Below are 27,790 nucleotides of genomic sequence, written 5' to 3'. Positions count from 1 at the left end.
AGTCATCTTGGCCAGACTTTACATAAAGAAAATACAATGCTTCTTCAAACCAGTTTGGAACCAACATCACCACCCCCTATCATTTCAAACTCTAGTACTTGGATTTGAAAGGGAGTTACTGTTTTGAATGGACCAGTTATCTCTTAGCCCAGTTTTCCCTTTCTCCCTTCCATCCTTCCTACTGTCTTTAACTATGAACGTCTCAAACCTGCTTTTTCCAAGGGGTGAAAATTCACAATCTGTGGAACAAACAAGAGAAACCGAAATGCAGAAATGTCAAAGAAATTATGGCTTTTACAATTCCTTTCAATTCTCTAAATTGTTTTTTGGGTTCCAAACCCTCTACTAGTAATCACGGACAACACTGCAGTAATATCTTACACAAACAGGAGAGAACTAGATTCTACCTCCTTTACAGACTGGCTATGGTAGCATGGGAACTAGCAACTCAGCACATTATATCCCTATAACAAAGTACATTCCATCAGAGCAGAACATTTTTGAAAACAAGCTGAGCAGGACCAGAACCGATTCCTCGTGTATGGAAATTAAACCTGAAAGTCTTTCAGGAATTGAGCCAGCTATGAAGATCTCCTCATATAGATTTATTTCCATCATTCCCAGCAAACATTTAAAGAAATTCTACTTCAGAACTCCTTGCACAAGGGCTAAAAAGACAGATGCCTTTCTATTCCCATGGTTGGGAATGTTTTTGTATGCCTTTCCACCCTTTCTTCAAATTACCAGGATTCTTCTAAAGATACAGAAGGACTATCCCAGAAGAATTGTGGTGACTCCTTTTTGTCTCAGGCAACAGTGGTTCTCCATTCTTTTGAAAGTGGCTAAGGACATTTACCACAAGTTTCCTCACAGCATGCACTTACTTATACAGGACAGGAGTTAGGTAATACACCCAAACCTATAATTCTTCATCTAACTGCCTGGATGATAGAATTTTAATACCTTTTAGGCATCCATATTATGATGACATGGCACAGATATTAAAGGAGGCAAAGAAACCTGCTACTGGAAAATATTTGGCTAAGTGGAAAAGATTAGTTGGTGCAAAAGTAAGAACTAAACAATTTTCAGGCCTGCACTCCTCTTTTTTTACATTCTTTGTGTGAGTTATCCACTGACCCCTTTCTTACTGTTCTATCAAGGTTCATCTGTTGGTCATCTCTGGTTGCCTGCCAGTTGACCTCCCCTTCTGCAGTACCTCATTTGAAGCAGTTATAGAAGGGGGTTTACATATCCAGCCATCCAGAAGACAGTTGGCTCCTTCTTGGGATCTTAGTTCTTTTCTGGGGAAACTTATACTTTTTTTTCTTTTGAACCTGGTCATAAGGCTGATGTGAAGTTCTTATCTTGGAAAACAGGGTTCCTTATTGCACTGACACTATAGGAAGAGTATCTAGGTTACAAGTTGTTATGGTGATTTGTTTATGTATTTATTCATTTGTTTTTTTTTTACCAGGTTTTCTGACTGGGTTTAATCAAAATCCATTTTCAGCATAGGCTGGGGATAAAATCAATCTCCTACATTTAGCAGACACTTTTAAATATGCATTCAGTAATATACATGAATAGACATTAAATAATACACGTTAACAATTACAGGTGCATTTGCTGATTAGATTACATTCATATGAAAGTAGAGGCTGCTGTTACTTTATAAAAGATACTTATGCATTAGTAGATGTTGAATACTGAGGAACTGAAGAAGTATATTAGTGGGTTTGTCTGATAGATAATAGATCATGCAGTTAGTGATTAGAAATTCAAAGAAATTTAGTTGAGGGAAAATAGGGCAGTAAATGTTAATATTATAGTTAAGGGTTGGGGTGTAAAGCAGGTTCAGAGACAACAGGGCTATAATAAGGTTTATACTAGAAGTATAGAAGTGGGGATGAGCAATGTCACAAAAAAATTAATATAGCTGGGAGATGCTATTAAAATTGCTCAGGCAATGATGAACACTTGTTTTGATGTATATGATTCAGGAAGAAGAGGAATGGTTTAATGATATGGCCAGCTGGAGACAGCAGTGGCATTTATCTCCGAGATATACAAGAGCAGATCCATTGATTTGATAGGAGAAGTTTTAGTTGTGTTTTAAAGTTTTCATTCTAAATGGAATTCAGTGGTAGTGAGATATGGTTCCATAGCTGGTATACTGTGTTTGTATGTAGAGAGTCATCTGCAGTATTAGAAGATTTGGTTAAAGTGATTAATGTTTTTTGTCTAGAGCATAAACTTCTGTTGAGGGGTAATATTGTGTTAAGGTGTTACAGGCTGGGCAATTGTCTAGCTTATAGAGAAGTCTGTGTATTGTAATTAGCTGAGAAAAGGGTAGGTAATGTGGTTATTCTAACCAATTTAATTTTCTGAGGGCTGGGCAGTGATGCATTGTATTACTGTAGTTTATTGCAAATTTGGCTATTTTATTATAACATTGCTCAAGTATGGACGGTTGTGAGACTTGAAGTTTAGTGAAAACTGTGGTAGCATAGAGGAGAGATGGCAGTAAGAAAGTAGAGGCAATACATCTGGCTATGCGAGTTAGATAGATTTTTACTCTCAATAATGTATCTAGTTTTTTGTGGATTTTTTTAACTGCATTATGCATGGTGGCTGAATTTCAAGTGGTCATCTGTGATGACACCCAGTAATTTTGTGTGGTTTGCTTGTTCTATCATGGTGTTGTTGGCAGAGACAATAGTGAATAGTGTTAATTTAGCCTTATCTAATCATTCACAAGGCTAATGTAACTTTGAGAACATACCCTTCATTTGTGCTTAAAGTGATTTCAGAGTGTACCTTGAGCCAGGCTATACATCACCCTTTTTTCTATGCAGAAACAAAACATAGGAGAGAGAGAATTTTACACACTCTGGATGTCCACATGCAGCAGATACTACACTGACATGCCAAAAACCTTACGAAATTCTGATCAACTGTTTATTTCCTATGAAGAAAACAAAAAGAGCAGTCAGTGTCAAAGCAGACAGTTTCTAAATGGCTGTCCCATGCTGCTGCGTTTTGTTACTCACCATAACAAGTCACTTCCAGATATGGGTAAAACATACTGTACTAGGGCTTTGGCTGCTTCTGTGCATTTTTGGAAAGGAGTGGTCTCTAGGAATATACCAGAGATGCATCTTGGCCATATAGCCATACTTTCAGCAAACACTATAAATTAGTTTCTTTCTCTAGGTCCAGAGAAGGCTTTGCTAGGACTATTTTGCTACTGCTCCTGGACTTGCACTCTGATCACTCTTCTTTCTCTGTTTCTTTAAGCTCTCGTATTCTAGTCTTATAGGTTAAGCTAATGTAATAGTGATCTAATGGTGAACACAGTACAGTTGTATAAGTAACTTACTGTAACACTAGATGTACAAATAGGTCACTGTAGCAGTAGGATAATACTACCTCCATCCCATGTACTTTATTATAATTTATGCCAGGGTGTGGATATTTTTTCCATTTTTTTTTCTCTTAACATATATTTGTGTGCAGTGGTCCAGCTTGCCTTACTCTGAGGCAAGAAAGCTGTAGAGGTTTAGCACCCTGACCACTGACTTTATATCATTCTCCACAAGCTGTTCAGTGGTTGGGGTGTGTAGACGGTTCTCTTAAGCTTCACAAGGTGGCAAGTTGTCATATCCTTGGCAAGATATGACCCATATAGTTCAGGCTGCTGCAGCAGTGATCTGTTCAAGCATTGTCTGATGTTCATTATTAATTCACTGTTACAGTATACTAGGCCAGTTTTTAACGTTTTCAGATGTATTTTACATTTTTTTCAGTGCCTGGTTTACATTATCAGTTCCCTGCCTTATCTTGACTGCAACTCCAAGAGACTTTACAAAATATTGTGCACTGGTAATAACCCATTGCAGATTGCAAGGCGTTCACATTTTCCCATATTTAGATGATGGCCTTATTTTTGCATATTCTTTTACAGCTTATCAAGAATCTCTGGTTTGGGTAAGAAACCTTTTTTCTCAGTCTGTGGTTACAGGTGAACGTAAAAAATAAATCTCTCATTTTGACTTACAGGACAGTGTTCCTGTGATATATTCAGGATACATCCCTCATGATGGCTTTTCTTCCTCAAGACAAGTAGAGTTTTTACAAGGAACAAGTTCTGATATTCTTCAGTCAGTCTCTGGCATCTGCCTTGGAAGGATTCTGGGTTTCATGGTCTCTACAATTCTCAGGATTTCTTTAGCCAAACTTCACATGAGGAAAATTCAGTGGTTCCCCAAATTAGTTTGGACCCAACATCAACAGCATTATCATTTCTGATTATAGTGCTGATATTTATAAGAAGGGGATTAATCACTTATTTCTCACCCTAGGACTTCTATTTTCCCTTCCAGATCCTACTCAGTCTATACGCACAGGTGTCTCAGACTTTGCTTGGATAGCTGTATTCAAAGGGGTAAAAGTTCAGGGTCTGTGGAACAAGCAGAATAGACTGAAACATAAAATTGCCAAGCAAATGATGGCTCTGATAAATGGTCGTAAAGCTTTAAATCATCTTTGGGTTCCAGGCTCTCTACTAATAATCACAAGCAATACCACAGTGATGTAGTACATGAAACAATCAGAAAAACAGATTTTATCTCCTTTTTCAGACTAGCTGTGGCAGACTGGGATTTTACAAGGCTACTTACATTCTGTCAGAGCAAACTGACTTCCTTTAATAGAAGATGAACCCAGGAGTATGCCAGGAATTTATCCAGCTATAGAGGAATTCCTCTAACAGGACTTTGGCGACTTCTTTGGCTTTTTGAAAAGGGGTGGACTCTAGAAGTATAATAGAGGCAGCTACCTGGTCATCTACACATTAGATTCTTTCTCTAGGTCCAGAGCAGGCATTGCTAGCACTATTCTCCAGGAGCTTCTGTACTCTGATACGTCTTCCTCCTCCTTTTCTTTTCCAAGCTTTTGTATTCTACCCATATAACCTGGGCTGCTGCAGCAGTGTTCATTCGGACATCTACTGTTATGGTAAATCTACTTACACAACTGTACGTTGTGGTAAGTTTACTTGCACAACTGTACTTTATGAACCCACAGCGGTATTTCCCCTCATATATCACCTGATGCATTGAGCCCTTTCTGTTATGTCTTTACCATGTGCAGTGTTATGGGTTCCATCATCTCTGCTACTTTACTTTTACTTGCACATAATGTTTGTGGAGATATTTCTTCTCCATCCTCAGATGAGGGACAGCTTGAATAGAGAATAAGAAATGCATTGCCCTGTTGTAGATCTGTGACTGCTTCATTATGTTTCTGAGGCTGCTTCATCCTACCACAAGGGCAGATACCTTTGTTTCTTCTGGATACCAGAACGGAATAGAGATGCACAGTGCACTGTCTTTATTGTGGCATTGCACTTCATCGGCCACAGCTTGAAACTGTACCTCTGTGGCACAGGGATGTCCAGTTGCTGAAAAAACATCTTAACCCCATTATGTATGACTTCCTGCAGCAGTCATCCTAGTAATCAGGTATCCATTATGGTGAGTACCCTCACATAACTGTTGAGTACCTCATTCAATATTCTTTTGCCTTGTATACTAATTTATCTATTTTATTTTAGATATACAGATGGACTGAAACAAATGGTTGAACACTATCATTCATTAACTGGATTGCTGAACGATGCAGAGACACAGCTTTTAGAAGAACATACTCAAGAACTCAGTAAAGTGCTGAGAACAGGATACAAGAGATTGAACTGGAACTCTCTGGGTAATTTTTTCTTGACTACTCTTTATATTCTGAGAATAATGGTCAACACTGCTATCCTGTTTTTCTTACAAGCTGTCAGTTTAAATAATTTTCTTCTTGTATTTGTAACAACCATAAACATACTATTCTATGAAACTGCTCTCTAGCATTTAATCAGCCACTTGTTTCTTTGTGATTCCTATACATGTAACAACTAGGAAACTTATTGATTATGAATTTGCTCTGTTACATTCTTGTAATCACTCGTTTTTTCTCGTTATTTACAAATGTGTTAAAATGTCTTGTCTGCAAATAATCACTAACTGTATGGAGCTTTTCTCCCTGGGCTTCCACCTAAAATGGGTTTCTGGGCCCAGTGGACTTTCCCGGCAAACAAATACCAATAAATACATTTATTATGAAGTTAATAGACTGTGCTGCAGTGGCACTGCGTAACTACATTACATAGCTTTTGTTTTTCTATTTATGCTATTCCCTCACTTCAGGTAAGTTTGCTATCATTTTCAAAAATTGAAATTAACAGAACTACTTTAATTTGATGTTGTCTTTTTTCTCTATTCCTCAGTGGATGGAACAAAATTCTAAACTCAATCATTCTGAGTCCCTTTATTGCCTGAGACTGAGACATCTGAATATTGAGTAAGGCATGTGTGCTAGTTTTAACCCTAGGGCACTGGTAGAAAGGAAGAGCAAACTGATTCTGAAAGGTCTCCTTTTTTTGGCTCCAGAGTTCCAGCCTTTTCTAAAAAAAAAAGCCTTCAGGAGAGGCAGAGGACAAAACCAAAGAATCAAGGAAGCGTTCCTCTGATTGCTGTCCTTCAATTTCTTTAGGCTCGGCTGCACCCAAGAAAATGTCTAAAATGTTAGATCCATCAACCTCTTCGGGTCTGAATCTGACCAGATCAAAATCCTTAGATCTGACTGCACCCTTGGATGTGACCTGAGCAAAGTCTAAGTAACCACAAGCCTCATCCAAGATTTTTCTGAAGCCAGTAACTTCATGGATGCCTTCCACTTTCCTGCAGGAGATTCCTCGACGGGTATCCTGTCCACCTTCATCATCCTTCTCCCTCAGGTCATCTAGGAGCCTAACCAAAGTGGATATGGATAGGATGATGAGAAAGTTTCTTAGAACCCAGATTCAGTTGGGCGTTATTCCCTCTCTGTCTCCATCTCCCATTGGATCCATGAGCCTACCTCTTCTACAACCCCAACCTTAGACTCCTACTTTGATCTATCCTGTGGTTTTGGAGATTTTGGACCTGAGACTTCCGAGCTTATCTGTGTCTTATCCAAAGGCCTGGCCCTCTATGACTGACACCATCTCTGACCCAGATGGGTCCAACATTATCAGATCTGAAAGGGTCTCGTAGCCATAGCATTGGTGCTGGATCCAGGGACTGGGTTCAACTCCAATGCTTGGAGTCTCAACATTAAACAGCTTGGTTACGACCCCTGTGTCAACACTAAAGCCTGGGAGGATTGAGTTCCATCTTGTACAGGCTTCTATGGATTCTTTCACCCAAGACTGGGTTTTCCCAGTGCTTCAGCATTTGATGTAGTGGAGAGAGCTTTCTCCACCTCAGTGGAAAAGACATCCCTGCCCCCCCCCCCCCCCTTGGAGCCAACCCATCCTGAAATGCCTACTGTGGATGCTGGGTCTTTTCTTCTTGTCTCATCAGGATAGCTGGTCTGATCAAGCCTAGAAACTCTTGTCATTCAGTACTCTGCAGTTCTCTCCAAAGCCTTCCACTGAAGAGCCCCCTCAGATGTGGATGTGTAAGAGGAGACACTTAGACTCTCCAAGAGTAAAGACACGGACTTTGATGAAGGGGAAGGGTTCCCCAGGTCACTGCTTGAGAATGTCTCTTTTGGTGAAATAGTAATAATCCAGAAGGCAGAATTTGCAAGAAACACACTATTTTAAAACACAACTTTTAAAACTTTATTCCATTAAGCGCTTTCGGCTAGAAAGTACCAGCCTTCTTCAGACATTCAAAAATCATGTGCAAACTCTTTTATAGCCCAACCCAACCACTTGACTCTTAAAGACATAGCATTATAAAACAACAACATATTAAAATGAAATACTTTTAACATTACATTTAAAAAAACATTTATATAAATATTTATATATAACTATCTATCAAAGATTTTTAATTTTAACTCACAAGAAATAGACACTACATCATTAACCCCGGATAACCAGATACATTCAAGTGTAAAATCCATCACAGCTCTCTATGTTCTAAAAAAAATACCCCATGCCCCCCCCCCCCGGGTTTTTTTGCAACTGTTCCATTATGACAAATGTAAAACTGTGGCTTGGGAATTCCTTTAAGTGTTTAACTAAAGCACGGATCTCTTTATGTTTATGCATATCCTAAATATGTTCATATACCCGTCGTTTAAATTTTCACTGCCTTTCCCACATAATATGCAGGACAAGAGCTGCATTTTGCAGCATAAACCACTCCTGTTGTTTGGCAAGAAAAGCGACCAGAAACTATAATACACTTGGACCCAAGTGCACCTGGTTACATTCTAAAATAGACTTGCACTGTGAACACATTCCACACTTTGTCATTTTCTGCAGAGGTTGCATATGTAAGAGGAATAAACTGTCACACCAGTCTTTAAGGTTGCTATCTTGCCTAAATACAAAATCAGGAAAATTGCCAATTTTTTTCCATTAGCTGTTTATCTGTCCTAATAAATGCCCAATTTTAATTAATAATATCCATTATATTTTTACTATGGGCATTGAATGTAGAAATAAATGAATTTTTTGTATTTTTTGCTTGTTGCACACCACTTTCTCATTGTGGAAAAGGTGTCACCCTGTTGCCTGGTGCTAAGACCAATTTTGGATTTCAGAAATCTGGATCAAGTTTGTGAAACACGAACTACCAGATGCTCATGGTTCAGTCCATCTTGCCACTATTTCAAAAAGATGATTGGATGTGCTCCATAGATGTCCAGGATGCGTACTATGATATCAAGATACACAAGCACTCCAGGAGATATCTATTCTTCCAGCTGGGAGCCAGTCACTATTAGTTTAGAGCCCAGCCCTTTGGTCATACCATGGCCCCCAGGGTGTTTAAGTGCAAGGTAGTGATTGCGGCTCACCTGAGACTGCATGTATTCCGGATGTTTCCTTATCTATATGACTGGCTTCCACCAACCCTGTACTGATCCAAACCAGGGACAACTTGCTGCATCTGTGTCTCAGACTAGGCATTGCAATAAACTACTTCAGGTCTCAGCTCTCCCCTGCTTAACCTCTGGAGTTCATTGGTGCCCATCTAGATACACTGACACAGGTTGCAAGTTTGCCACAGACAGAGACTAGACACTTTACAAAATCAAACCTCACACATATTTTCTCTTCATTCCCCTCCAGCCAGACTGGTGTTACAGCTCATCAGATCAATTGCAATTTCAATAGCTTTGATACCTTTAACACATTTTCATATGAAGATTCTATAATGGACTCTTAACAGTACAGTGGTCAGTAGGGTACCATCTTCTAACAGTACCCTTTCATATTACAAATATTTGCAAGCAACACATAGCCTGGTGGATTCATGCAGAATAAGTTTCTTGAGGCTGCCCTTTTATTCTTCCTTCTCCCAAGGCCTGATGTTATTCTTTTCATTCATTCCTGAACAATTGGGTGTCCGATCCAAGTCAGCCACAGTTACTAGACTCTCATATCATACTCTTGAGCTCCTCCCTTTACCTGTAATGCTCCTGTCAACCTGCTATACCTCAGATCTTGTTTGCTGCCATATCCCTCCAGATGCAGATCCTTCCCAGAGTTCTTTTTCGGGTGTTGTAGCCTTTTCCTGCAAATCCAATTTAACATTTTCTCTCTCAAACTTTTTATCTGATGTTGCCCTTTTCATTCATTTCTCAATAATTGGGTATCGGATCTGACCTCAGGTTCGACTCAGCCTCATATAACAGACTCTTGGATCCAACTTATAAGCTCCAGCTTCTATCCATAACTCCCTAGTCAACTAGCTATACCACAGATCTTGTTTGCTGCCATAATGCTACAGCTGCAGATCCTTCTCTGACAGCTTTTTTGGTTATATTTTCTGCATATTGTAAGTCATTTTTTTTTCCGAATTACTTTTCTTAACAATCTTATCTATCACCCACCTCAGGAATTCTTTAGTAATACTTTTTCTGCTCTTCTTATTTGGCTTCTACCTTTGGTAGCTATCAGTACCATTGTTGGTACTTGTCTGTACCCTTTTTCCTTTATACCCTGTAGAGGGTATTTTCTTCCTACCATTGCTGATAGTTAAAATAATAAATATTCTTTCCCCCCCTTTTTTCCCCTTCTAAATTTAATTGTTGTTGTTTTTGGTTGTTATGGCTGAAAAGTCAACAGGTTTTAAAAAATGCACTTCCTGTGGGCTTAAGATCCCTAACTCTGATGCCCACAGGGAGTGTCTCTCCTGTCTTGGATCTTCACATCTTAATTCTGACTACTTTATTTGTGCTGCATTTAACTTTAGGGCCCTTAGTGACAGAAGAGAATACCCTCTACAGGGTGGTTCTCTTCTTCTTTGGAACCTCTGCAGAAGATTACAAAAATATCAGATCTGAAATCTTTGATTGCAGAATGGAAACGCTCTGATCTCATGCCCTTGGATCCGACTGCTGCTTATGCTAAGTCGCCATGAACCCATTCTCCAGGGTTCACCATAGAACCTATTTCTCCTCAGCTCCATTCCTCCTTTCTTGAGGCAGATCCTCAGAGCTCAGATTCAGATAGTGGTTATCTCAGCTCTGTCTCTCATTGGCTCCATGAGCCCTCCATTCTACTTTCCATGCTGTGATTTCTTCTTCTCTCATCTGCCTAGTGATTTAGGAGCACTCAGATCCAAGACACCCAAGAGTGTCGGTTTTGGATCTGAAGACCACTAGATCTTCGACTCCGATTGCTTCCCTGACTTGTTTGGCACCGATTCCTTTGGATGAAGATGAATCTTGGAGCTGAAGCGTTGATGCGAGGTCAGAGGGGTTTGGGTTCCACTTTGAGGTTGTCTGAGCCATCCTTTCCCCTTGGAGCTTCGACAATGGACAGATCAGGTCCAATTCCCCCTTTGAGACACAGGTCTGGGCAGGCTTAGGACATGTTGACTTCAGCTCTTGTGTGAATAGCTTTGGTGTCTACCTGTCCTTCTGCTTTTGAGGTGGTGGAGAGGGTCTTTCCTCATCTGAGAGATTTGACTGCTCTTTCCTGTTTGGATCCTACAGCCCTGCCTCCTTTGGGTCTGAGCTCTTTTCCTCTCAGGCGTATTCCACAGGGACAGCCAGCCCAGTCAAGCATCCAGCCAGTCCCCCTCACGGACTTTCCCCTTTCTTTGGATACCTCTCTAGATCATCCCACTGAGGCGGTCCTGAAAGAGGACATGTAAGACTACACATGGACTCCCCTCAGAAGTATTTCACCAAAGACATGGACTTCGATGAAGGGGAGGGGTCCCATAGATCTCCACTAGATGACATCTCCTTCAGAGACATCCTAGAAATGTTCAAGCAAAAAGCTGGTTGGTCCTCTGATACCCCCTCCCAACAGGAGTCAGTGTTTTTGGAATCTTTTGGGTCCAGCCCATCTACATCTTGGGTGACTCCCTGGCAGATGAACTTATAGAGATCGTCTCTCGCCAGGTGTGGAAGGAACTTCATACTGCAGAACCCATTTTCTGTCATCCTGATACATTTCTTGCCCCCCCCCCCCCCCCAGGATAGGCCACACTGGAGGAAAGAAGTTCCTGTTGATGCTATAGTTGTGGAGATAGCCACAAAGAAGGAACTTGCAGAGTAGACCTTCTCTGTCCATCACCCTGACAGAGAGTCCAGGTTGTTGGACAGATTTGTGAAGAGTGTTCTCACCTCAGCAGTCTTTGCTTTATGGTCTCTAAACTGCTTGGCACATTTCACAAGATTACAGTGGGATTTGACTAAGGAACTTTCCAAATCCCTCTTAGAGTCCATGTCCATAGAGGACTACATGAAGTCTACTTCACAACTGGCCACTCTCTTATTTATCTCTAATGCATCCATAAGGCTTATTCCCCATGCTGCGGAGGGTACCTCATGGCCGGTGGGTTTAGGCATTGTAGTTAAGAGACATGCCTGGATGTGCTTAGCGACTTTGAGGAGCCTTTTAAGTCTTCTTTCATCAATGCTCCCTTTGATGGAACATCTTTGTTTGGTCCTACTGTAAAGGAACAGCTTCCCCAGAATGAACAGGATGGAAATACTGTGCCTGCCATAAGGATATGCTTTTCTACCTCCTCAATGATCCTTTTTCAGGAATCAAAAAGGAGGGAAGAAGATGCGGTTCTGTAAATCCCAGGGTCCTTTCCAGGATTCATGTGGGGATATCTCACCCAGAGGCAGGGGAAAGTTCAAGTGGAAGACACTGTTCTCATGACAGAGGAAGCCCTCAGAACAAAGGTTTTCTGAGATTCCTGTTCAGATAAGCCCTCTGAACATTCCTGAAAGGTTGCCAGACTAACCACCTCTGGAGGCAGTCAGGGGTGCTTGTCTTTGCACCCATATGCCTGGGCATCACTGAAAAGATTCTTGAGTGCTAAAAATCGTATCCGGAGGTTATTTCATACCATGTTTCCAGATTCTCCCATCGAAAAGAAAAAGACTTCCAGACATCCCAAACAGTCAGAGGAAGCAGCAGCTCAAGAAATACAAAAGCTGCTAAACAAAAGAGTTATCCAGGTGATCCCACCTGAACAGAAAGAATTCAGAAGCTACTCAAAATTATTTTTAGTGCCAAAGAAAAACAGGGACCTGAGAGCAGTTCTGGATCTAAGCAAACTGAATCAGTTTGTGAAGAAGCCAAAGTTCTTAATGGTCATGGTTCAGTCCATTCTGCTGTTTCTACACAAAAATGATTGGCTGTGCTCCACTGACCTTTCTTGGTGCATACTATCACATCATGATGATATATATTTCTGTGCTTTCAGCAGGGGGCCAGTCACTGCTAGTCAGTACCCTGCTCTTTGGTCTCACCACAGCCCCAGGGTGTTTACCAAATGTATGGTAGTGCTAGTGGCTCCCTTGAGACTGCTAGGATTCTATGTGTTTCCATACTTAGACAAGTGGCTCATCAGCAACCCAACCAAGCACCTGCTAGAGAAATCCAAGGACTACATGCTGCAGTTATGTTAGTCTCTAGGCATCTCAGTCAACATTTGCAAGTCTCATCTCAAACCAGTTCAGAGCCTGGAGTTTTATAGGTGCTCATTTGAATGCAGTCAATCAGATAAGCCTATCTTCCACCACATCAAGTAAGGACCATCAGGTGCAAGGTGGAACAAATTATCGCGCACTCGTTCTTCCCCAGCCAGACTGATTCTTCAAACACTAGGGTCAATGACAGCTGCCATAACCTTAGTTACTATGACCCATTTCTATATGTGCATTCTTCAGTGGACCTTAGGTGCTCAGTGGTCAAGTATTTTCCATCCCTTGTCATTTCCAGTCAAACTCACTTGCGTATGAAAAGACCAACTATGTTGGTAGATTCAGTCAGCTGAAGTTTTCTAAGGCCTCCCTGTTGTACTTCTGCCTCCAGTAGCAACATTTACCATGAATGCCTTCCAACTGGAGTGGGAGGGCATTTCTTGAGATGGATGGTCCAAGGAAAATGGTCCCCAGAAAAGACCAATTCTCACACATCATTGTACTAGAGATGAGAGTGGTCCTCCTAGTGTTCTTCCAGGCTGCCCTTCCTCTTGGGATGATTGTGATACAAACTGACAACATGCCTGTGGTGTGTACAGCAACAAATGGGTGGGGGGGGGGGGCATTTGATTTTATCCCCTTTGTCCTGAGGCAATGAGAGTGTGGCAGTGGGAAATCTCCTCCAACCACTTTCTTATGGCAATGTACATAATGGGGAAATCAATAAGCTAGCCGGCAAACTCAGCAGGTCCATTCTGATGCCTCACGATTGGCCTGTCATTCGATCAGTGGCACATATGATTTTCCATTGATGGGGCCAACCTTGCTGCAATCTCTTTGTATCTCCCCACAACAAGTGCAGCAGGTTCTTTGCCCTAATCCCCCCTCTGGAGGAGTTACCGAGAGATGCTCTTGTCCACGTTTGGCCCTCCTTTATGCTTGTCCCCTGATGCCTCTAATTCCCAAATTTTTATAGAAGACAATTCGGTTGATGAGCATGGTTATCCTCATTGCCCCCTTTTGGCCTCATCATGAGTGGTTCCCTGTCCTTTGGTCTCATCTTTACTATCCACCATGGATACTAGACTCCAGTCCAGACCTTCTCTCTCATTGCACAGGGATGGATCATCTGGATGTTACAGGCCTCAAGTTGGCCATATGGTTTCTCCAATTCCACTTATCGTTAGACAGCCCAGGCTTTCCTTCCCAGTCCAAAAAATACTTCTGTCTTCACACAAGGCCTCTACTAGAAAGATCTACAAAAGTAAATGGAAAAGATTCTCTATTTGGGCTCTACTGAGAGATTTGGACCCCTCCACTACTCCTACCTCTGCTGTCCTAGAGTTCTTAGCATCTATTTTTCAAGAAGGAACTAGTTTTCTCTACTATTAAAGTGCATTTGGCAGCCTTTTCTAATTTTCATTCTGGCAAAAATGCTTTCTCATTAGCTTCTTCAAAATTGTGCAAGGTGTTTCTCAAAGGTACTTTCTTGCTTAGGCCATCAGTGAGGGCCCCTTCCAGCCCCTGTGATTTTAACAGTCGTCCTGCAAGGGTTAACTCAGAAACCCTTTGAGTCATCAGCTAAATCTGACTTGAAATCTTTATCCAGAAAATTGTCTTTCTAGTGGCCATTACATCTCTGAGACAAGTTTCTGAGCACCAGGTTCTCTCTTCTGAGTCTCCTTATCCCATTTTTCACAAAGATAGGGTTACCATTTTGCCTAAAGTAGCCTCCAAAACAAATATAAATCATGTTATTAATTTGCCTGTTTTCTTTCCCAACTTTGCTAGTAAAGGAGAATACATGCTTCACCTATTGGATGTACATAGGCAACTAAATTTTTATTTCCATAGAACAAAATAATTCAGAAAGTCAGTGCAATTGTTTGTCTCTTTTTCCTGAAATAGATTGGGCTCACCTGTTTTTAAAATTACCCTAGCCTAATGGATTACTGATTGCATTTCCTTTGTTTAAAGTCAGCAAGGCCTGTAACCTAACCATGTCTCCTAAAGCACACTCCACCAGGTCCATGGCTACATTTTCTGCCTTTTGGTCTGGAACTTCTATTGATGATATTTGTGCAGCAGCTACCTGATCTAATGCTCATACTTTTATTGCTCATTAGAAATTGGATTTGACTTCCAGAAGCAGGGCTGCTTTTGGCTCTGCTGCACTCCAGAATATCTTTCCATAAGAGCCACCCAAGGTACGTGTAACTGGAGACTGTGTCCCAGTAGTTAAAAAATGAATGAAAACGACAACATCAGATATTAAAGTTATGTACTCACCATAACTATGCATCTGTGTTGTCTATTGTCAGTCTTCCTTAACTCTCCACCCTTGATCCCCCTTCCTGTTATCTCCTGGAGTGACCTTACGATTATTGCAGAACATCTGTTTCAAGTTTGAACACCACTTACTGCTACTAAAAGTTTTTACTTTGTCTTAGCCTATGGTTAGTTCTTCTTAAAGCTTATAAGGCAGTGAACTTGATCTGAGGTATTTTAGATTGACCAGGGCATTGTGGGTCAAGGGAGGAGCTTGGGAGTAGGATCCGAGAGTCTAGTAAATGCGGCCAAGTCAGATCCGATATCCAATAGTTGAGGAAGATTGAAAATGGACAGCACAAATGCATAGTTATGGTGAGTACATAACTTTAATTTTATTGTAATGCCTAGTTGGAGACACAGATGGAGCAAGTAGTCCTTGGTTTGGATCAGTAAAAGCTTAATGGAAGCAGAATGGAGCCAGTTGTCTAGACAAGGAAACACCCAGAATCTGTGCAGTCTCAGGGGAGCTGCAACAACTGCCATGCACTTGGTGAACACTCTGGGGGCTGTAGTGAGAACAAAGGGCAGGGCTCTGAGCTGATGGTAACTGACTTCCATCCAGAAGCATAGATATGTGCTGGAGCACCTGTATATGTTGATATGATAGTACACATCCTGGAGATCTACAGAGCACCTCCAATTATCCTTCTACAGTAGTGGCAAGATGGACTGAATTGTGACCATCTAGAACTTTGAGTGTTCATGAATTGATTCAGATTGCTGAGAACCAAATTGGTCTTAGGTCCCTTGTCTTCTTTGGCACTAAAAATAATTTTGAGTAGGTTCTGCATTCTTGTTTATTTGGGGGAACAGGTTGGATGACTTTTCTTCAGCGGCTTTTCTATTTCTATTGCGGCTGTTTTCCTCTGAATGGGTGCGATGTTGGGAATTATTTTTTTGTGTTTTGTGTATAAGGAAAATGGTATGTGATAACCTCTGGATATTATGCTGTGCACCCAGGTATCTTTGGTAATGGCTGTCCAGACTTCTGATTTAGAGATAAGCACTCCCAACTGCATCCAGAGTGCAGCAGTTGGATAATCATTCAGGGATGCTGAAAGGACTTCTCTTTCTCTCTCTCTACCCCACTGTTGATGTCTTCCTGAGTTGTTCATTGCTAGAGAAAGTGTGATCTGATGTTGTAAGTTTTCATTTATTGCTCAAGTGAGTCTGGATCTGACCCACAGATCCAGCTTGGCCACGTTTTACAGCTCGTGGTCAGAAACTCTCAAAGTCTTCCCTTAGAATGCTCTAGTCCCCATACCACACCTCAGATCTCATTTGCTGCCTTTTCATTCAGACATAGTCAGTGTTAGCTTTCAAGCTTTACTTTTGTTGTTTGGAATGAAGTAAGATATTTAAATTTATTACCTAATCTAGTTTTTCTATATATTATATACCTCCCTTATCCTTCCTACACTTAGGTGTAATTTAGCCTACCATTGTTGGTAATCTTTTCTTTCTTTTGCTATTATAACCGTGTGGTACCTTCTTTTCTCTCTTTCCTTTCCTAAAAAAATAAAAAAGTTTTTTCTTACTATTTTTAGAACTGTATTTTATTCTTCAGTATGGCAGAAAAACATTGGCTTTTAAAAAATGTAAACATAGCTGGCATAAAATCCTGCTATCAGACACACAGTTCCTGTGTGTACTGTTTTGGCTCTGCTCATTTAAAAAAAGTCTTGCAAAGTTTGTAAGGCCTTTAATCCACAGGCCTTAGCAGACCAGAAAAATAACTAATTTTGAAGGGTTTATTGCTGACTTATTTTTCTGAGTCTTTATCTGGAGCTCAAACGTCCAAGAGATTAGAGAAGGAGTCGTCCAGAAAGCATCCACCAGACACTTCTGGATCCTCCTCTCCTAGCTCTGATCCTATTTATGAACCTTTGCTCAAGAGGTCTTAAACAATGGGATCTGAGTTTGTCAGAGCCAAAGACTAACCCCTCTGATCCGACATCTGCTGATAACCAAGCCACATCATCGGATCCAACACACGCAGTGCCGAAGAAGCTCCCTAGGACCTGTTTTGTGTCATCTCTAGATCCTGTTCCTTCCTGTCTTTCATCTCCTTTTCTAGAGAGATGCAATCATTCTAGAATCCCTTTGGTGGCCTCCTCTTCTTGTTCTTCCAGGAGTCTGACAGAAGGGGATATGGAGAGAATGATGTGGAAATTTCTGTCTGCATGAATTCAGATGGAAGATGTTATGTGATCCTATCTCACCTACATTCTGTACTGATGGGTTCGGAGCCGATCCTCAGCTCCAACTTGGCACGCTATACTATAGAGCGAAGTCTCTAATTGGCTGAGCTATTCTACATCCCAGGATGCACCACCACTACTTCCCCAGATCTCGTTTGCCGCTTGACAGCAATAGACATGGTCTCGACTTGGCTGGGCTAAGTACTCTATACTGACTAATTTCCTGTCAGAATTTTGATAAATTTTCAACCAAAAGCTGTTTTAACAGCTACTAAACGTTTTTTGTAGAGTTTGTGTGAGTTTGAGTTTGTGTGGATTGTTGTTAGCGTTAGGTTCCCGCTTAATTAGTAGGGATTCCCTCACGCTCTTTTTTGGACATTCTTAAGGTCTTTTTTGTCACAAAATTGTTTGTTACAAAAATTTTTTGTGTCTGGTATTTGTCTCTACACGTCGAGGTTCCGTTTTAGTTAGAAGGGCCTTGCCCTCGCGCTCTGCTAGAGCTGTGTTGCAACTTTTTTCACCTGTGTGAGTTGTTGGCCTATCCTGTTTAAGTTAGAGGGATTAGGCTTTTCTGTGTTCTCAGTTACCTTGATTTTTGTGTGTGTATTTGTTAGATATGTCGAAGGAACATAGGCCTTCGGGCTTTAAGAAATGTACCAAGTGTGGGTACAAAATGTCAATCACAGATGATCACTCTCTGTGTGTTTATTGCTTAGGCCCCAACACCTTCAAGAGTCGTGCAGTGTATGCCATGCTTTTTCTTCACGTGTCCTCCAAGAGAGGAAAAACAAATTAATATTGAAAGGGCTTATCACCCCTTCTTTTGAAGAGGCTTTATCTTCTTCTCCCTCTCCTTCCAAAAAGAAGAGGTCTTCGGCTCCGACCAGTCCGTTGGAGCCGACAGCAAAGAAATCAAGGCAGGCTTCTCCGTCGGCTCCACGGACTTCGGAGCCGAGGTCGGAACGGTCTGCCTCGATGCCTCCAGCCTCGACTCCTCTGTCTTCAGAGCCGAGTGCTCGAGCATCGAGAGGTGGGTCACCTTCTCCGGCTCCATTGGTTTCTGAGCTGAGAAAGGTCGCTCGCTCAGACTCTTCTACCTCGGCGCCGAAGTCCCTGTCGGCTCCGAGGGAAATTGCTGTACTGGTGGAATCTCCCTCGGCGCCGATATTACTCGAGACTATTCGGAGCCGGTCCCCCAGGCTTTCGGAACCGGCGGAGAAGTCAACTCGGGCCCGATCGGTCTCTTCTCGGTCTTTGAGGATGTCCGATTCGGATATAGACAGGGTGCTGCAAAGGCTGTTACAGTCTCCAGTTTTCCAAAAATTAGTCTCGGCTCCAGCCCAGTCGGCTTCGGAGCCGATCGTCCACCCTGTGGTATTGGTTCCTCCTCCAACAGCCTCGGCGCCGTTGGAGTCGGTGCTAGTGGAGCCAGTGGAGGTTCTCGGGTCGGCTCTGACCCTTACTCCAACCCCGACCTTCGAGTCGGAGTTCGGTACACGGACCTCCTCGGTCGGCCCTGGGGGTGACGTTTCGGGTCCGATGCTTTCGGTCCCGAGCCTCCCTCTCAGTGCGTCGGCTGCGGGAGTGCCGTCTACTGTTGTGGCCTCGGGGATCGGACCTTCCCAGGACTCGGGGGGGGGGGGTCCGGCCTTCAGGGCCATGAGGAGTGCTTTGGCCAAATCTTCCTTGGCTACCTCCACCATCTCTCCGGCACCTTCCCTTGGCATGGAGACTAGTTCCTTTGTTGTGCCCCTGTCTCAAGACAGCAGAGCCCTGGGGTCTGAGGTCACCCCCATTGGGGATTCCTCCCTTCCTGGGGGTCCTTCCGAGGCTTTTTCGGAGGAACCTCCCAGGAAGAGACAGTTGAAGAGGAAGCACGTCGACTCGCCTGATGAGTCTCTCACATCGGACACCGACCTCGATGATGCGGAGGGGTCCCCCAAGTCGTCCTCGGATGATGTCTCCTTTGTGGACATCTTAGAAATCCTCAAGCAACGAGGCGACTGGCAGTCCAAACCCCCTTCTGCTGAGGAGTCGGTCTTCCTCAAGGCCTTCGAGGCTCAGCCTTCCGCCTCCTGGGTGTCTCCGCCCTTCAATGAGCTCCTGGATTTGATCTCTTGAAGGGCGTGGGAGCACCCGGATTCTGTGGAACCGGTGCCAGCTCGCCCGAATAAATTTCTGTCAGCCCCCCCGAAAAGGAATTCTTATCTAATGGTGTGGCCGTAGATGCCCTGGTGGTGGCATCTGCTACCCAGCAAGATGTGGCAGAGGCTTCGACGTCCGTCCATCCTCCTAATAAAGAGTCCAGGTGTATGGATCGGTACGGCAAGCGTACCCTTATTTCAGCAGCCTTTACTTAAGGTCTCTGAATTACCTGACGCACTTCACCAGACTTCAGAGGGATCTGGTCAAGGAGCTTTCAGATACCCTCTCTGGTAACCTACCTGAGCAGTTGGCCCAGACGGTTACCTCTCAGTTGGCTACCCTGTCATCTATATCGAACTCGTCCATGAGGCTCATTTCATATGCGGCCGAGGGGGCGAGTAGAGCGGCGGGTACAGGTGTTGCTCTACGGAGACAGGCCTGGCTCCGCCTGTGTTATTTTGCGGAGGCCTTCAAGTCTTCCTTTGCCGACACTCCCTTTGATGGGTCCTCCTTGTTTGGACCCAAGGTAAAGGACACCTTGACCTGCTGTGAACAAGAGGGTAAGACTTTGACTGCCATAGCGGCACGGTTTTCCACTCCCTTCCGGCCTTATCCCAAGGCTAGAAGAGGGGGGAAAATGTGGTTCCGCAAATCTCAGAAGACTTATCCCTCACAGCAGGATGATCCCCCTTCTAGAGGCGGGGGGGGAGAATTTTTCAGGAAGACGCCGTCCCAGAGGCGGCAGGGGTCCCCGCAACACTGGAGACCGCGAGTCCTTTTGTGGCTCCTCAACCTTCCAGCATCCCTGAAGGATTGCCCGACTGCGCCGCTCCGGAGCCAGTCGGGGGTCGTTTTTCGAGGCACCTAAAGGCCTGGGAGAATATCACCCAGGACCGATGGGTGCTCCGGATCATTAAACTGAAAAGGAGTGCAGTGAACAAAAGACTTGTAAACGGAGAATCACCACACACTTCGAAGGAAAACCTCAATAAGGTCAAAAACGCTGTTTAATATCCAAGCACAGATGCTTGGATATTAAACAGCGTTTTTGACCTTATTGAGGTTTTCCTTCGAAGTGTGTGGTGATGCTCCGGATCATTGCCGGAGGTTACAACATCCCATTTTCTCAGCCCCCCCCCCACCATCCCAGAAAATCCCGGACCCACCACCCAGTCAACGGGATCTCGCAGCCATCGAAATTTCAAAGCTGCTTCAAAAAGGAGTCATCCAACCGGTCCCCGAAGACCAGACCAGATTAGGGACTTACTCAAGATTCTTTTTGGTGCCAAAAAAGACCGGGGACATGAGGCCCATCTTGCTCAACCGTTCTGTCAAGAAGTCCAAGTTCTGGATGGTCACCTTACAATCCATTCTCCCGCTGCTGGAGAAAGGTGTTTGGATGTGCTCCATAGATATCAAGGACACCTATTATCACATCCTGATAGATCAGGCATCCAGGAGACACTTGCGCTTCAGCCTGGGAGACAGTCATTACCAGTTCTGTGCACTGCCCTTTGGTCTCACCACAGCCCCCAGGGTGTTCACCAAATGTTTGGCGGTGGTGACTGCTCACCTGAGAAGTCTAGGATTCCAGGTGTTTCCATACCTAGACGACTGGCTCCTAACTGCCACCTCCAGGCGTCTACTCTTACAAAACCTAGCAGCCACTATTTCTCTAGGCAACTCCCTAGGAATCACCTTCAATTGGGCAAAGTCTGTGTTGCTGCCATCTCAGCGCATATGGTTTATCAGAGTAGAGATAGACTCAAAGCAAATGTGGGTCTATCTTCCTACAGAGAGGATAGAAACATTACAATCTCAGGTCCGAGCATTGCTCTTCAAACGCCGAGCCCCAGCAAGGATGGTCCTACAACTGTTGGGTTCCATGTCGGCTACCGTTCTCCTAGTTCCCTTAGCAAGATTGCACATGAGGATTCTCCAGTGGCTCCTGTCAGTCCAGTGGTCGTATCAGGATCTCCCTCTCAGTCACCTCATTATAATCACGGAGACGTGCAAACAGGACCTCCGTTGGTGGCTTCTGTCCTCCAACCTAGATCAGGGGCGACCCTTCGTTCCTCCGCCTCCAGTGGCCACTTTGACTACGGACGCCTCCCAGACGGGGTGGGGGGGACATTACCTGGGCAGGTCAGTCCAAGGCAAGTGGCACCCCGACGAGAGTTCCCTACACATCAACATACTGGAAATGAGGGTGGTGCTTCTATCTCTACAAGCACTACACAGTTACCTCCCCCAGGGTATGATTGCCATTCAGTCCAACAACATGTCAGTAGTCTGGTACCTGAACAAGCAGGGAGGGACCAGGTCCTACCCCCTTTGCAGAGAGGCCATGAAAGTATGGGATTGGGCTGTTGCAACCAACCATTTCTTGGTAGCAACACACATTCCGGGGAGATTCAATGTGATAGCCGACAGACTGAGCAGAACTATTCTCTCCCCGCACGAGTGGTCTCTGAACGACAGAGTGGCAGCTCAGATCTTCAGAAGATGGGGAACTCATTGTTGCGACCTCTTTGCAACTCCCCTCAACACGAAATGTCTACAGTTCTTTTCTCTCACCCCAGTTCCGGGGGGGTTTCCCAAGGACGCCCTAGTCCAAGCTTGGCCCAACGGCCTACTGTACGCCTTTCCACTGGTTCCCCTACTTCCCAGGGTGATCCAGAAGGCAGTTCACTTGCAGTGCAAGATGATTTTAGTTGCCCCATACTGGCCTCGTCAAGTCTGGCTGCCCTTTCTTCGGAAATACGCACTGGACGGTCCATGGTTCCTGGACCAGGTTCCAGATCTCTTGATCCACCAGTCGGGACAGCTGCATCAGTCCCTTCACTCATTGAGGTTAACAGCTTGGCTCCTCCACTTCCGACCATAGTCAGGAACCAGGTTTTGGACTCAGAAGTTATACATATCTTGTCCTCGGCCCACAAGAATTCCACTAAGAAAATGTATAACAGCAAATGGAAGAGATTCGCCATTTGGGCCCAGCTCTGGGGATTGGATCCCATTCAGAAGTTTTAAAATTTTTAGCTTCCTTATTCAATCAAGGTTCTTCGGTCTCTACCATCAAAGTTCAATTAGCAGCTATTTCTAATTTTCATGAAAGTATAAACCCACCTTTGATGAGCAATAAGTTGTGTAAAGCCTTCATGAAAGGTGCTGGGCTGCTACGACCTCCGATTTCTCATCCAGCTCCACCGTGGGATCTTAATTTCGTATTAGGTGCTTTGACCTCTTCCCCCTTCGAACCGGCAGCAACTTGTGACTTGAAATTTCTTTCTTGGAAGACTGCCTTTTTGGTGGCAATTACATCAGCCAGAAGAGTTTCGGAACTTCAAGCCCTATGTGTCAAACCACCATACCTGGTTTTTCATAAGGATAGAGTATCCCTCAGGCCTAATCCATCCTTTGTTCCCAAAGTTTGTTCTAGTTTTTGTCTTCAACAGTCATTGGAACTCCCAGTTTTCTTCCCCAACTACTCAGACAGAGTGGAATATATCTTCCATTCATTGGATGTTCACAGGCAATTGCGTTTCTACTTAGATAGGAAGCACCAAACACGGAAAACAGATCAGTTGTTTATGTCCTTTTCAGACAATAAATTGGGCAAAGCCGTCACGAAGGTCACTATTGCCAAGTGGATCAGAGACTGTATCAGTCATACTTACTTTTTCTAATAGAGAGCTTACAACCACTGTGAAAGCTCATTCTACAAGGGCTATGGCTACTTCGACAGGCTTTCATTCCAAGCTTGCCATTAGTGACATTTGTGCTGCGGCTACCTGGTCTTCTCCTCACACCTTCATTTCTCATTACAAATTGGATGTGGCATCTCGGGGGCGAGCTTTCTTCGGTTCCACAGTTCTCAGGAGTGTTTTCCAGTGAGCCACCCAGGAATCAGGTGCTAGGGACGCTGTCCCATCAGTACAGAATGTAGGCGAGATAGGATCACATAACATCTTTTAGTTATGTACTTACCATAACTTTAGATGTTTGGGATCCATCTCGCCTACATTCCTAATAACCCACCCTCCTTCCCCCTGCCTTGGAGATCAGAAGAGACCGGACGGTTCGGTTTAGCCATTTCATCTTGAAACACCTGGCAATGTTATTTCAACTGTCTATGACTGTGTGCATGTGTGCGGACAAACAAGATCTGGGGAAGTAGTGGTGGTGCATCCTGGGATGTAGAATAGCTCAGCCAATTAGAGACTTCGCTCTATAGTATAGCGTGCCGAGTTGGAGCCGAGGATCGGCTCCGAACCCATCAGTACAGAATGTAGGCGAGATGGATCCCAAACATCTAAAGTTATGGTAAGTACATAACTAAAAGTTCTCCCAGGTCCTACCCCATCAGGTCCGGAGACCTTCACCAGTACTACTCCACCTGTTTTGGCTCCTTCTCCTATCCAACGTTCGGCTTCAGAGCTCCTGGATTCAAGACTTCCAGAACCTTCCATGTTGGATCTAAAGATTGTTGTATATTCTGCTTCGATACCTTCTCTGAGTGGACTGGCGCTGAGTGTGATGGAGTCAAATGTCTCCCGGAGCTGTAGCACTATTGTTGCATCCAAGGTGTTGGAGTAAACTCTGAAGTTGCCGGAGCCATATCTGCCCTCTCTGAGCTTCTTTGCATCCCCCAAAAACAAGTGCTGCAAATTCTTTGCCCTGATCCCCCCACCGGGGAATGCTTTCCTCCATGATTTGCTCCTTGGTCTCCTTTACACTTATTCTGCTAATTCCTCTAATCCCCAAATTTCTCCACAAAGCATTTTGATTGAAGAGCACAGCCATCCTCATTTTACCTTATTGGCCTTGTCAGATTTGGTTCCCCTTTCTTTGGCCTCATCTAGTTCACCCACCTTGGATTCTGAGTCCAATTCCAGACCTCCTGTCTCACCTGACAGGCGTAATTCACCCGGACATGACAGGCCTAAAGTTTACCACATGGTTTCTCCACTTCCATTAATAGTCAGACAACCAAGGCTGTCCTCCACTGTACACATTCTTTTGTCTTCCCATAAAGCTTCCACTAGAAAAATTTACAGAAGCAAATGGAAAAGATTTGCTTTTTGGGCAGAACAAAGAGACATTGTTCCTTTTTCAGCACCAGTACCTAAAGTTTTTGAATTTTTGGCTACATTCTTTAATGAAAGGGCACGCTCCTTGATTGTTAAAGTTCAATTAGAGAAATAATAATAAAAAGGAAAATACCGTTAACAAATAACAAAATCCAAGAAAAAATGGTCCAGGCAGGAACAAGGATGGCGGTATAAACGTCTTTAATGAAGTAACACAAGCACTTTCGCCCTGCCTCAAATACAGGGCTTTTTCAAGTAAATAACAAGGGCGAAAGCACTTGTATTACTTCATTAAAGACGTTTATAGCACCATCCTTGTTCCTGCCTGGACCGTTTTTTTTTTCTTGGACAGTTCAATTAGCTGCCATATCTAATTTCCACATAGGGGTAAATAATTCCTCCTCAGTTTCTTCGAAACTTCTTTGCAAGGCCTTTATAAGGGGAACTTTTCATGTTAAGTTGTCTATCTCGCCTTCATTCTTGCTGGTTGGGTTCGGAGCCGAGGATGGCCGTCTACTAAAGCTCGAGAGCTATTTACTGGCTCGAGGCCTCCCCATATCCCACAGTGCTTGGTGCTAGATACCCAGATCTCATTTGCCACTTCAGCTATGAGGTTGCGATTTTACTGGCTCAGGTCGTATTTTTCCTTTTTTTTGTATTATTAGCTAAAAATTTAACTATTTTTAGTATATTTAGATAGTCTCCCCTTTTAGTGTAGTTAGACTGTGTATCCCCTAGTTTATCCAACGTTAGGAAACTCGTTTTTTTTTAGAGTGTCCCCCCCCCCCCTTGTTTCTTCTCTTTAGTGGCTAACCCCACCCCTTTGCCTTTCATAGGAGTAGTGTTTAGCCTTATAGTATTTGTATATTTTTATTAGGATAGTTGTTGTTGTTAAGTGTAGTTTAGCTAGTGCAGGTGTGTGAGTGTTTTCTGTGTGCCTTGTTTAAGCACTAGTTTAATTTTTTCTCTCTTTAGTATCCCCTTACCAGTATGTCTAAGGATACTAAAGTTTCAGGATTCAAGAAGTGTGACTCGTGCTGTCAGAAGATGTCTCTGACAGACGGTCACATTTCTTGTGTGTATTGCTTGAATTCCCTACATCTGCAGGACTCCTGCTTGGTCTGTCACGCCTTCATCCTGAGAGTCCTGCAGGAACGTAGGAACAAGCTTATTTTGAGAGGCTTACTTAAGCCAGAGGGATCCCCGGCCAAGCCTCAATCGGGGAAACCCTCAAAGCCTGCCAAACCGTTGGCTCCCAGTTCGGAGCCGTCGCCAGGCGGAGCATCTTCCTCCTCTTCGGTTCCGGCTGGAGCCGACATCTCTAGACCTCAATCGGCTCCGACTTTAGTGTCGGAACCATTTTTGGGCCGAAAACGTTCAAGGTCCCCTTCCCTTGAATCGGTTCATTCTGCTCCGAGGTCACCATTGCTCCAGTCTTAACGAAGCCATAGGTCCCACTCCTCTCGGTCCTCCAGGCTATCTGACCATGACCTGGAGAGGGTGGTCAGTAGACTCCTTAAATCGCAGGCCCTGGCCCAAATGTTAACCAGCCCTTCTCAACAGACTGTGGCTGTCCCGGTGTCTTCAGCAATTCCTCCTCCGACTCCCCCTTTGTGTTCGGAGCCGGAGCTGGTTGGGGCTCGAATCTTGGAAATGTCGGAGCCGATACCACACCTTTCGGCTCCTTCATCAGCTCCGATCTCTTCATTGGTTCCGTCCTTGGAGGGATCTGGGAGCCGGGACTCCCTCGTCGGCTCCGAGGGGGCGAGTGGCATCAGACCCTTGTCTGACCCCGTTCCCCCTCTTAGGGCTTCGGCGCAGGTGAGCTCGGCCCCATCGGCCTCGGAGCCGTCCCTCTCTGTGCCGGCAGGGGTTCATGTCTCTTCGGAGCGGGGACCTTTTGCTCTGCCTGATAGGGGCGTCTTCAAGGTCATGAGGAGCGTGCTGACTCCTGAGTTTTTAGTGAAGTGGAGAAAACTTTCTCCACTGCATTATGTCTTGAAACTAAGGGAGATTCCAGTCTTGACCACAAAAGATCTGCTAAAGCCTATGCAAGATGGAACCCAATCCCCCCAGGCTCCAGCCTCGATGCAGGGGTTTGAACTGAATTGTCTAACATCGAGGCTGTGAGAAAAAATGACAGCTCTGAGAACATCAGTGTCACACCTGGCCCACCAGATCTGGTGCTGATGCTACAGCTCTGAGACCCTTAAGGATCCTACAAAGTCAGACCTGTCTGGGTCAGAGATGGTATCAGAGTCATAGAGGGCCAGGCATTTGGATCCAACACAGAAAAGCTCAGATGTTTTGGGTCCAAAAATCTCTAAAACCACAGGATGGATCAAAGTAGGAACCTAAGATTGGGGTTTTACAGGATGTAGGCCCATGAATTTGATGGGAGATGGAGTAAGACCCAGCTGAATCTAAGTTCTGAGAACTTTCTCATCATCCATTTCACACCCACTTCTGTTACACTTCTAGATGACCTTAGGGAGGAGGATGTTGAAGGTGTATTGGACACCTTTCAAGGAATGTCCTGCAGGTAACTTTCAAGGAGTGTCCTGTAAGAAAGTGGAGATCACCCTCAAAATCATAGGCTGCTGAGAAAAGGATGAGGCTTGACGTGACTTAGACTTTGCTTGGTTCAGATCCGTGGGCATAGTCAGATCCAAGGATTTTGATTTGGTTTGAATCAGACCTGAAGAGGTTGATGGATCTGACATTTTAGAGATTTTCTTAGGTGGAGCCAAGCCCAAAGAAGTTGAAGAAAGAGAGCAGACAGAGGAACTCTTCCTTGATTCTTTGCTTTTGTCCACTGGCTCTCCTGAAGGTTTTTAATAGATAATGGAACTCCAGAGACAAAAGGAGTAGGTGGAAGGAGACTTCAGAATCAGTTTGTTCTTCCTTTCTACCACTGCCCTAAAGTTAAAACTAGCACAAATGCCACACTCAATATTCAGATGTCCTGGTCCCAGGCAATTAATGCACTCTGAATGATTATATGAGTTTGGAATTTTGTGC

At 43.9% G+C, this 27,790-nt stretch overlaps 1 protein-coding gene across 1 annotated transcript in view; it reads left to right on the top strand.

Annotated features, from left to right (window-relative positions):
• The window catches only part of DNAH10 (dynein axonemal heavy chain 10), a 5,879,077-nt gene that overhangs the window by 1,578,994 nt on the left and 4,272,293 nt on the right, over positions 1-27,790 (top strand). Inside the window, exon 17 of the mRNA XM_044069759.1 lies at positions 5,618-5,769. Coding sequence (XP_043925694.1) covers positions 5,618-5,769 — 152 coding nt within the window. The remainder of the gene's footprint in view (positions 1-5,617; positions 5,770-27,790) is intronic.

Source organism: Protopterus annectens, chromosome 4.part0 (genome assembly GCF_019279795.1).
Source record: "Protopterus annectens isolate FY-2018-M chromosome 4.part0, PAN1.0, whole genome shotgun sequence".
NCBI lineage: Eukaryota > Metazoa > Chordata > Ceratodontiformes > Protopteridae > Protopterus > Protopterus annectens.
The sequence above is the reverse complement of the archived record's forward strand: the minus strand, read 5'-3'. Positions and strand labels throughout refer to the sequence as shown.